Source organism: Sus scrofa, chromosome 5 (genome assembly GCF_054392235.1).
Source record: "Sus scrofa isolate SSC_HxYL_T2T_F1_AM1 chromosome 5, Sscrofa_HxYL_maternal_Yorkshire_Landrace_v2.0, whole genome shotgun sequence".
Taxonomy (NCBI): Eukaryota; Metazoa; Chordata; class Mammalia; order Artiodactyla; family Suidae; genus Sus; species Sus scrofa.
This window is the reverse complement of record NC_139387.1, coordinates 20,454,023-20,464,898: the sequence shown is the minus strand read 5'-3', so window position 1 is coordinate 20,464,898 and position 10,876 is coordinate 20,454,023. Positions and strand designations below refer to the sequence as shown.

The window sequence follows — 10,876 nt, the reverse complement described above, 5'->3', positions numbered from 1 at the left end:
CTGATGGGTCACCAGTTTAAATTGGCTCTCCCCTGACTCAGCTTGTAGGGGAGCAATTTCCCTGCACCCCTGGTTTAAAGTGTGGTGAACTAAGGGTGACATAAACGAGGGAGGAGCTTTGGAGGAGCAGGTCTCTGAGGACAGAGGAGGTCAAACTGGAAGAAGAAAGGGACGCTCATTTAAAAGGGGGATGGGCTTTGTAAAGACTGATTTTTCTGGAGAGCATCTGAGGTTTCACTGTCAGGATCAAAGTCATCAAGACTGGTCTTTGCTGTAGAAAGGAAACAGGAGACAAGTGTTATAAAAGTGATTAAACATTCACAACACACATGATAAGTGACACAACAATTTGCTTTTCTCATAATCATCCTCTTGACCACCTTCAGAAGAGCCATCCTTCCTCTTTTTTTTAGAGTATAGTTGATTTACAATGTTGTACCAATTTCTGCTGTACAGAAAAGTGACCCATCATAATACATACACATATATACATATATATACACATACACATATATACTCATACATATACATCCTCGTTCCTTTTTAAAAAAACTTTAGACAGTGACAAGAAAGAGAAAATTAGCAGATTTAATGGAGCTTCTGTAAAATTTAGGGATTTCAGTTAACAACATGTTCTAGAATAAGAGTCAGAGGTGAGAGGCAAGAATACAACAGGATAGTGGGAAATACTGATGTAATTTGGAACACTGAGTCAAAAAATATCTGAAACTTTTGTTTCCAATATGGAATAAAGAGCAATGCAAAGAATTTTAGGAAAAAAACCCAAACTATTCCTAGATCATGATGTGGTTGGAAGTAATTAGCCCTACTGTATACATCGTGATAAGAAATAAAAATACGTTTTAGAAAACTCATGATGAAAGGAGCCTTCACTTGCCTATGGCCTGAGGCAAGTTAAATGGCCACTTCCCCAGGTTTTTCATAGCCATCTTTCTTCTTAAATGTTAAATATTCCAATGATCCAAGCTTCCTAGACGGTGTAGATGGTGTTTGTTAGGGATGTTGAGAGGAGGAGAGCTTAGAAATCCTGGCTTCATTTTCTTACTGTGAGCTTGGAAGAGGAAAGGCTGGTGGTTTCTCTGGCTTAGACGAGGTGGTCTGCACCTTCTTCCTGCCTGGACTGGCCTTCCTCCAGCTTTCCCTTTCCTACAGGCTCTCCTCTGTCTTCTCCCTTCCTCAAAGTCCTTGGCTGTGGTCTATACTTCCTCTCAGTCCACCACACAGCCTTCTCCTCCTGAGATGGACCCCCTCCCCCACCCCTGCCCCTAGCACTCTGTCTGAGTCCTTGTGGTTGAGAACATGTCCTGTTGAGTGACTCAGATGTGTACCTTCTGCCTGGATGGCAAGAGCCTCAGAAGGATGCTACACCTTCTCTCACTCTTGCATCTTCCATCTCCTCATCTGTCTTTCTCCTTCCCAACCTTCCCCCTTATTCTCCCTTCCCCCCAGGTCCTCACTTGGGCTCTGTACCCATCCCATAATCTCCTGAGGTTGGCTGGGCTGGCAGAGTGGCCGTGGGGATGCAGGAGAGGTAGAGAAATGCTGACCTGTCACTCCTGGGATGGGAGCATAAGTCTCTTGGGGAGTAGGGCTGTGTCCAGCCCTGTAGCATGGCCCCTCTCCCAATTTAAGCTTATTTCAGGTGATTAACCCCAGGAAGACAAAGCTATTTGGAAATTTGGGGTGATTACCGAGGTGTGTTTCAAGTTTTTGGACTTGACCTCTTGCTGCCAGGCAAACCAAAGCTCATAATACCTCAATTAGTTGGCTGGTGCTCAGCCAGCCAAGCTCCCCAGCCCTATATAAGAGCCATCTGCGGCCCATAGCTTGAGAAGTTGTCTGAGTTTCCTCCAGCTTTCTCCACCCTTCCTTTGGAATACCTTGCTGTCCGCCATGAGTCGCCAGGCCAGCTACAGCCAACAATCCTGCAGGTCTTCTGGTGGGGGCCACCGCCAGGGCTTCAGTGGGCACTCAGCTATTGTGTCGAGTCAAAGCCGGATCAGCTCCACCAAGTCCTCCTTGGCCTCCCGCTCAGGTGGGGGTGGCGGTGGCTCGGCTGCCTGTGCCATGATGGGTGGAGGCTTTGGCAGCAGGAGTCTTTACAGTCTAGGGGGGAATAAGAAGATCTCCATCAGCGTGGCTGGAGGCAGCACCCGGGCTGGCGGGTTTGGGGGTGCCAGTGGAGGATATTTAAGAGGCAGTGGTTTTGGAGGTGGTGGACGAGGGATGGGCGGGGGCTTTGGTGGAAGAGCTGGGGGCTTTAGAGGGGGAGCTGGCGGTTTTGGAGGAGGAGCTGGAGGCTTCGGAGGAGGAGCTGGGGGCTTTGGTGGAGGAGTTGGAGGCTTTGGTGGCCCTGGTGGCTTTGGTGGTCCTAGTGGTCCAGGTGGCTTCCCTGGGGGAATCCAGGAAGTGACTGTCAACCAGAGCCTCCTGCAGCCCCTCAATGTGGAGATTGACCCCCAGATTGGGCAAGTGAAGGCCCAGGAGCGGGAGCAGATCAAGACCCTCAACGACAAGTTCGCCTCCTTCATTGATAAGGTGAGCCCACCTTGGCACAGCTAGACAGTGAGAAAATCTGGCCTAATTGGGTTGGCCCCTTTTTCCTCCTCTCCTTTTGCCTCTGAGAAAGGACCTATGGGTTCATCCTCTACCTCCAGTGCTCTGGAGCACATCAGCAGGTGGTGGACCTGCCTTGGGTGGCAGATGATGAAAAGATGTCACTCTGGATGGAGTGACTGCCCCCTCCGTGTGCCCCATCACTACCTCTTATCAGAAGCATTGCCAGGATTGCAGGCTGCCATCATGAGTGTCCCCTCACTGTCGCCCTCTGAAGCCCAAACACAGAATGCCTTCTCTATGGGGAACTGAGAGCTGCTCCCCTTTGAAAGAGAGGCCGGCTCTGTCAAAGCTGGATATTTACCTGAGTGATGAGCTAATCTGCTGTCAACCTAAGGAGAGGGATGAAGAGAGGTGGGAGGGGGGTTGGGATGGGGTAGGGATGACAGTTACTTCCTCCTGGGTGGTACTCTTAGGAAGATTTTGGCCTGAAGAGTTGTGAATGCCATTGACATTTGTATACACATGCATGCCACTGACACTTAGTGAGTGAGGCTAAAGTGATGTTTTGCAGGGATTTCTGTGCTCTGGATATTCCAAGCAAGGAACACGATGACAACTGTTATGGTGACTAGAGGGTATTTAGGCTTGTTCAGCACTGTTGAGTACAGTGTGTGGAAATCTCTTTGTGACCATGGAATAAAATCAGGTCTTAAAGGAAAGGTTTGCAAGGACGCTTTGTGGCTCCCCTCATCACACACAAATGCCCTGGGCAAAGTCAAAAGAGGAGAAGTTGGTCTTAACTTTGGAATAGCAGACTCAGTAGAGGTGAAGCTCTTGAAAGTCTAGGGATCTGCTAGACACTTGGGTGTCCAGATAAATTATTCACAGAAAGGTAGAAGTGATATGAAAATGCTGCTTTCCACAGAAGTGGGTTTTGCTGCCCAAGCTCTTCTCAGCAGAGGCTCTCATCATCCTTAAAGGGAAATTCTCAGGTCTTGGGGTCCCAAGTGACCAGCGTAAGCCCTGGCACACGCTTGGTGCTCGGCAAACATTTGCTGAATTACCAATTGATTGACATTTACTCCGCTTGTTTATGCAGTTGACCTGGAGCTTGTGTACAGTAATGCTTTGTAGTGGATGAAAGTTTGAGACATCTTTAGTCAGTAGTGCAATTTAAATACAGCTTGTTAATGTTTAACAAGGCTTGGCAGAGGGCCCATCTTAGGTGCCTCTGGACCCTTGTTCTTGGGACAAGGGCTTCCCAAGAGCCATTTCTCTATGGTTTTCCATATTTCCTGCCTTAGTGCAGGGCATTGAGATCTGCTGTAAACCTCTTCCCGGAGACTACATCTGCTGTAGGATGTCAGATTTCCTGCTATTTGTTGAATAGTAAATGACTGAGGAATGAATGAATGCATGAGTGATACGTGGAAAGCCATCCAGTCTAGATATTAGGAAGCCTTAGCTCTGCTTTGTCACTAACTGGTGGTGTGATCTTGGTTATCTCTGGGCTTCAGTGTCACCTGCCCTGCGTGACACCGATGCTGCTTGTCCACACGTTGTTAGCACAGAACTATCGCAGCGTGTAAAATGCAGCCCCGCAGGAGAGACGGGAAGACCCCTTGGACTTTGTTTCTGGGGAAGTCATCCAAGATGGCAGCTGGCTGCAGACAGCTCCTTGACGCTCCGTTCCTATTGGGCGGCAGGTGCGGTTCCTGGAGCAGCAGAACAAAGTCCTGGAGACCAAGTGGAGCCTCCTGCAGGAGCAGGGCTCTGGCTCTAACACCAACAACCGCAACCTGGAGTCTTTTTTTGAGAACTACATCAGCAGCCTCAAGGCCTTTCTGGACGGGCTGCACATTGAGAAGGACAAGCTGCAGGAGGAACTGAGGAGCATGGAGGAGATGGTGGAGGACTTCAAGAAGAAGTGCGTGTCATCCAGTCCCCGGGGGTGGGAGGGGACAGCTCTGTGCCAGCTGGCTGCAAGCTGATGGCAATGTACTCTTAGCCTCTCCGATTTTCAATATCCCAATCTTTACCATAGTGGCTCCTGGTTTGTTTGGGGGTGGAAACCCTTTCGGGAATTTAATGGAAGAGTACATGTAAGTTTGGTCGGGGGAGGATTTCAAGACACCCTGAAGTTCATTCACAAATTGTATAGACTTGGGTAACACCCTCTCTCCTCCCTGGATTAGATCATCTCCAAGTTCCCCTCCAAACCTGAGCTTTATTTCCCTTCAATAGGCTTCTAAATGAGAAGCAACTTACTTTAGAGTTAAGAGTACAGTCTCTGGGGTCCTAGAGCTTAGATCAAGGCCCATTCTGCCACTTATCAGCTCTGTGATCTTGGACAAGTTCCCTAGCTTCTCTGTGCCTCCATCTCCTCATCTGCAAGATGGAGACAGTGATAGTATTTACTCTATTGATTGTAGTGAGGATCCAGTGAGTTGATACAAGCATCATTCACAGAGCAGGACCTGGCCCATTCTAAGGGATCCATTCTTGGTTCTCATTAATTCAAGAAGTATCTACTGAGAGCCCATGGGGCTACTGTACTTGAAGGCCCCAGGCCGGTCCCCCTGAGGCACACAGTCAGTGCTCCATGCAGTCTGCAGAAGAACCGGGTCTCACCTGAGCCTGGGAGGTGGCACCTTGCAAGGACACAGGCCTTGAACGAAACAGCAGGACAAGAAGCACCGAGTCTGCTGCATTACTTACTCGGGCCACAGTGACATCCTGGGGAAGGTAAGCCAGAAAGTGACTCTTCTCACAGGTACGAGGAGGAGATCAACAAGCGCACAGCGGCAGAGAACGACTTCGTCGTCTTGAAAAAGGTGACGGTCCTTTCCCCCACTGCCCACCCGGAGCCCCGCCCAAGGGAGTGCCTTGAGCTGAGGGGAGGGCAAGTCCAGTCCTGCTACTTGGAGGGACTCCTTCAGGCCATGTGGAGGAGGGAGATCAGGGAGGGAACCCCCTCCCCACCAGCAGGGTTGGGAGGGGCAGGCAGGCCTGGCTTTTCAGGGCCCAGAGGCTCCCCTTTTGGGAGGAGGGGCTGAAGGGTCCACGCGACTTTGCCATGCTGCTCCCTGATGGGCATGCGGGTTTATGGACTTGATTAGGCCTGAGCTGTGACTAGAAAGTGGGCAAAGAGAAGAAATAGGTTTTTTTTTTTCTTTTAGGGTTGCACTCAGTGTATGCAAATTCCCAGGCTAGGGGTCAGATTGCAGCTGCAGCTGCCAGCCTAGGACACAGCCATAGCCACAGCACCTACACGGCTGCTCACAGCAACACTGGATCCTTAAGCAATTGAGCGAGGCCAGGGATTGAACCCGTGTCCTCAGGGATACCAGTCTGGCTCTTAACCCACTGAGCCACAGTGGGAACTCCTCCCTGGAGCAATTTAAAGAGAGCCTCTGAGGGCAGCAAACTTAGATTCTCTCTCAGACCCTCCTCACAAATTCTCCTCGCCCCATCTCAGTGTAATGGCTCTGGCCCCCATTGCGTTCTTCCCCTCACCCTCGTACCCTCTTCTGCTATTTTTGGAGGGGTATTCACCAGCCAAGCCTGCAAAACAGCCTCTTTGGTAACGTTAGGACAGGTGTGCTGGTGCCTGAATGGGTTTCTCATTTCCCCTGAGCGGGAGCTCCTGGGTGGGGGTGGGGAGGGGGCGATGGTCCCTTCTTCCTGTTCCTTCCCTCGGTGCCCAGGACGGGTAGAGACTGTGACTGAATTCTTTCCCAGGACATTGATGCTGCCTATATGACTAAAGTGGAGTTGGAGGCCAAGGTGGACAGTGTGACTGATGAGATCAACTTCCTGAAGGCCCTCTACGATGCTGTAAGCCTACTCTTCATCCCCAGGCCTCACGCCCCACCTGCCTCCCATCGCGTAGACAGAAAGGTTCACCTGTGGGCGTGCGAGTCGTGTCTGTCCTTCCGACAAAAGCGACGCCTTCCCACCTGGCCGTCCCTCAGTCAGTCCCAAGCACCCCCGCCCCCCTGCGAGCCGGTGGCTCCCGCGCCCATCCTCTGGGGAGCTCAGGCGTGGGCCTGTCTCTACAGGAGCTGTCCCAGTTGCAGTCAGACACCAGCGATACGTCCGTAGTCCTGTCCATGGACAACAACCGGGACCTGGACCTGGACAGCATCATCGCTGAGGTCCGCGCTCAGTATGAGGCCATTGCCCAGAGGAGCAAGGCCGAGGCTGAGGCGCTGTACCAGACCAAGGTGGGTGACATCATGGTGTAGCCTGTCTCCGCCACAGACCTAGCTGGACAGACCAACCAGGAGGGAAGCGCCTGCCTCCGAGTCATTCTTCTCCTCACCTCCAATATGGCAGCTCCCTGCTTCTCCCCCCTGGGCTGGCCTTGCTAACAGACATCTCCCTTCCGAATCAGAGGGCTCTGACTTTGCTCTAACTTGGTGCTTCTCAACTGGAGGGGAAGGTAGGCTTTTACCCCAGGAGACTTTTGGCCATGTGTGTAGACAGTTCTGGTTGTCACCCCTAGGATTGTGGGGTGGGGTGCTTCGAGAATCTAGGGGGTAGAGGCCAGGGGTGCTGCTCAACATCCTGCAATGCATGAGACACCGTCCTCTCCACTAAACAAAATATTATCCTGCTCAATATGTCCATAGTACCAAAGTTGAAAAATCCTTAACCTAAATCCCTCTGACTGCATTTCCTATGTCGTTGGAGACACTTCCATTTCTCTTCCACCGATCTGGGCCTTGTCGTGCGTGCTTCTGACTCGATCACACTGAAGGGTGGAAGCTGGTGTCTGGAAGGAAGCGGGGGAGGGGGAAGATTGAGCAAAGTTAGAGGACAGGTGCAAAGAATTCTGTACATCTTTCTCTCACCCCCAAAGCTGAATGCGGCACAAACCAGCCCTTAAACATCAGACTCTGCCTTTTATGCCCAAAGAAGTACAGCCTGCTGGGTAAGGGGCAGCTCCAGCATCTGCAGTGTCTGTATTTGGGCTCCAGTCCTCTCAATAGCTAGATGAATTTAGTCATGGTACTCAAGCAATCTGTGTCTCAGTTTTTCCATTCATAAGATGTGGTAGTAATGCCTTCCTCTCCAGGGACGTGAGCTTCGATGACGTAAAACACAGGGCCTGGGGCAAAGTGGATGGTCAAAAAACAGCAGTGGCTGTGCCGGAAGATGTGTCCCTGATGCAGGAACAGAGCACCTGGTTCCTCCATCTGGGTGACCCCACACAGGCCACAGGCTGTTTTTTTTTTTTTTTTTTCTTGTTTGTGACACTGAAGGGGTTGGATCAGGGGACCTGTAAGCCCCCACAGTCTTTCTGAACATGTGACTCCTTTTGGACACAGTTGGGTGAGCTGGAGACCACGGCCGGCAGGCATGGAGATGATCTGAAGAGCACCAGGAGTGAGATCTCGGAGCTCAACCGGCTGATCCAGAGGCTGCAGGCTGAGATCGAGAGCATCAAGAAGCAGGTGGGACGGAGAAGGGGGCACCTGCTGGAGGCTGCGGACTGATACATGGACCATAAACTTGGGGCTTGGGACTTACTGCAGTGAAATCATACCCCAGCCTCACATGGGCTAAGACTGACCAGCACAGTTCTGGGCCATGTCATCTGGACCCAGGTCCTGCCTGGAGACTGGAGGTTGATGTGGGCCAGACCTGCTGGGTTCAGACATGATTAAGGAGGTGGGGGAAAGAAGCTGATTGTGTGAAGACCAAACTGGGAGTTCAAGGCTGTTCAGATCTAGATGGGCAAGGGCAGGGAGGCAGTTTCTCAGATAATTCAGGAAAACTTCCTGGAGGAGGAGGGTTTTCAGAAGAGGCTCAGTCTCTTATCTTGAGAAGAGTGAGGTCTAGGAGGAGCCCAGTGGGCTAGGTCCTTGAAGCCCGATGCTGGTAGTCCCACTCCTTGACGTGCTAGGATCTTGACTGAGGCCCAGGCTTTACCCTCTCGGGCTGTCGTTTCTTCCTCCCCCAAACATGGGGAGATCCATGTGCAAGCACCAGGCACACAGGTAGGGCCTCAGTGAATCCACTTGAACCTGAATTGGACTCCTGGTCCCCCGCACCCAGAATACCAACCTGCAGACGGCCGTCGCTGATGCAGAGCAGCGGGGGGAGGTGGCTCTCAAGGATGCTGACACCAAGCTTCAGGAGCTCAAGGTTGCCCTGCAGCAAGCCAAGGAGGACCTGGCCCGGCTGCTGAAGGAGTACCAGGAGTTGATGAATGTCAAGCTGGCCCTGGACGTTGAGATCGCCACCTACAGGACCCTCCTGGAAGGCGAGGAGTGCAGGTGAGTTGGAGCCCATCTGGTTCGCCCCAGTCCCAGAGACCTGGTGGCTTTCCTGCCTGAGCCTGCTGCCAGGTGCAGTGTGTAGACAGGCGCACACTGTCGGAGGTGGCAGCAGCCCTCGGCAGGCCCAGCTTCCTCCTTCAAAGGGCTTCAAGATGTGGCCAGTCCTCCAGGAGAACGGTGTGCTCTGTGCAGTAGTGACACCACCAGAAACTTAACCTTGGATGGATTTCCCCATCCTTCATGTCTCACCTTTTAGCTATAAAACACATATCGGCAAAGAGAAGGATTCATAGGTATACATATTATTTCTAGGTTATTTATCAGTGCTTTAATCGTAGGTTTCTGAAGAGTGGGTTCCTGTAGGCTGGCCTTTGTCAGTTCAAATACCATTTATTATACAGGATCCTGAGGAGTCAGGGGAGAGGATGGGTGGGCACAGGAATGAGCCTCTGCTCTGTTTCTCTCTGGGGAAATGTGAGCACAAAAGGTAACCAATTAAGTCTGACTTTACCCAACAGGAGTGAAGATCATAATTTTTTTAAATGATTTTTATTTTTTCCACTATCGTTGGTTTACAGCGTTCTGTCAATTTTCTAATGATCCTAATTTTTTGAGGCCCCACCCAGCCTATTTTTGATTGTCAGCCTCGATCAGGAAGGAGTGGGGGCGGGGGGCCAAGGCTTTCATCGCTGTTGACTCTTTGGGAACCGAGGGTCTGATGCAGATGATTAAAACCCAGGTCTGCTCTTCCCCAACAGGATGTCTGGGGAGTGCCAGAGTGCTGTGAGCATCGGTGAGTACCGGGTTCCTTCTCTGGAAAGGGGCTGGACGCCTTGGGACAATATTTCTCAAACCGTGGGGACTGTGGTCCTGCGCTGGTGTGAGATCTTCCTCTTGGCGCTGAGCTGCCAAATCTCAGTGGGCGGTCGGTAGCTGCGGAGGGCAGGTGGGCAGATGGGAGTAGCTCCTGAGGGGTGGGCGTGCCGGGCGGAAGCTTCCAGAAGCTCCCTGACCCTTAATGCTCTTTGCAGAAATGGTTCACAACACCAGCAGCAGCAGCAGCAGCGGTGGCGGCAGCGGCGCCCTGGGAGGAGGAGCTGGGGGTCGCGGAGGAGCTGGGGGCCGCGGAGGCCTGGGCAGCGGGGGTCTGGGCAACGGGGGTCTGAGCAGCGGGGGTCTGGGCCGTGGAGGCCTGGGCAGCGGGGGCCGCAGTGGCGGGGGTCTGGGCAGTGGGGACCAAAGCTGTGGGGTCAGCCGCGGGGGCCTCGGCTCTGGTGCGGTTTCCAGCGGGAGCTCCGCGGGGCGCGGAGGCCTCTCCACTTCCGGTGGCATCGTTAGTGGGGGCAGCAGCAGCAGCAGCAGCCGCAGCTCTGTCCAGATCTCTCAAAGCTCCTCCCAGAGCCAGCGGTCCCACCACAAATTCTGAACGGGATGCCCAAGGTGTCCCCAAATCCCCCAGCTTCCTTTACCTGCCAGCACGCCCCAGCTCTGTGCGCCCCTTCACACCCCTGGGGGACCATTTCCCAACGTAGCTTTAGATCTGTGCACCCAGGAACACCTCCTGCCCAGACGGCTGGCGTTGCAGCCTGAAATTTGCTCGGAGGGTAATCTCGTTGAAAAATACATCTACGTCCATAAGGCTGAGTGGCAGGGCAGTGCCCAGGAGCTGGACCGTATCACCACCTCCCCCGAGCAGAGGACCCCACCCCAGCCGCCTGTCCCACTGCCTTGCAAGAAAGCTCCAGCCAGCCCTATGCACACCCGGCTCCCCCTCCTTTTAGCCAGGGGCAAACCACCCCCACTCCCCACCCCATCCGGCGCTGGTGCTTTGATTTCCCTTGAGCTGGTACCAAGATAAGAATTCTCTGTTCTGTATCTTCAGTAAACTGCATTGTTTCAAACACAGTGGTGGACTTTTCCTTCCGGATTCCAAGGTCACTGGGTCTAATCACCACCGGTGGCTTGGGGGAGCCCTTTTCACACACACACAGCTCTGGCCTGAGCCTGAA

At 52.6% G+C, this 10,876-nt stretch overlaps 1 protein-coding gene across 1 annotated transcript; it reads left to right on the top strand.

Moving 5' to 3' along the window:
- The first annotated feature begins 1,914 nt into the window (after nt 1–1,914).
- Nucleotides 1,915–10,707, top strand: LOC100155249 (keratin, type II cytoskeletal 2 oral-like). The gene is made up of 10 exons (XM_084957833.1): nt 1,915–2,200; nt 2,312–2,559; nt 4,287–4,507; nt 5,354–5,414; nt 6,322–6,417; nt 6,642–6,806; nt 7,914–8,039; nt 8,644–8,864; nt 9,626–9,660; nt 9,899–10,707. The coding sequence occupies exons 1-10, from the start codon at nt 1,915–1,917 to the stop codon at nt 10,291–10,293; spliced, it is 1,854 nt and encodes a 617-aa protein (XP_084813959.1). The 3' UTR covers nt 10,294–10,707.
- The last annotated feature ends 169 nt before the right edge of the window (nt 10,708–10,876 follow it).

Coding starts and splice junctions, on each gene's coding strand:
- LOC100155249 (XM_084957833.1), top strand. CDS start 1,915: ATGAGTCGCCAGGCCAGCTACAGCCAACAATCCTGCAGGTCTTCTGGT. Junction 2,201..2,311: donor TGGCGGGTTTGGGGGTGCCA/GTGGAGGATATT, acceptor GTTTTGGAGGAG/GAGCTGGAGGCTTCGGAGGA. Junction 9,661..9,898: donor CCAGAGTGCTGTGAGCATCG/GTGAGTACCGGG, acceptor TGCTCTTTGCAG/AAATGGTTCACAACACCAGC.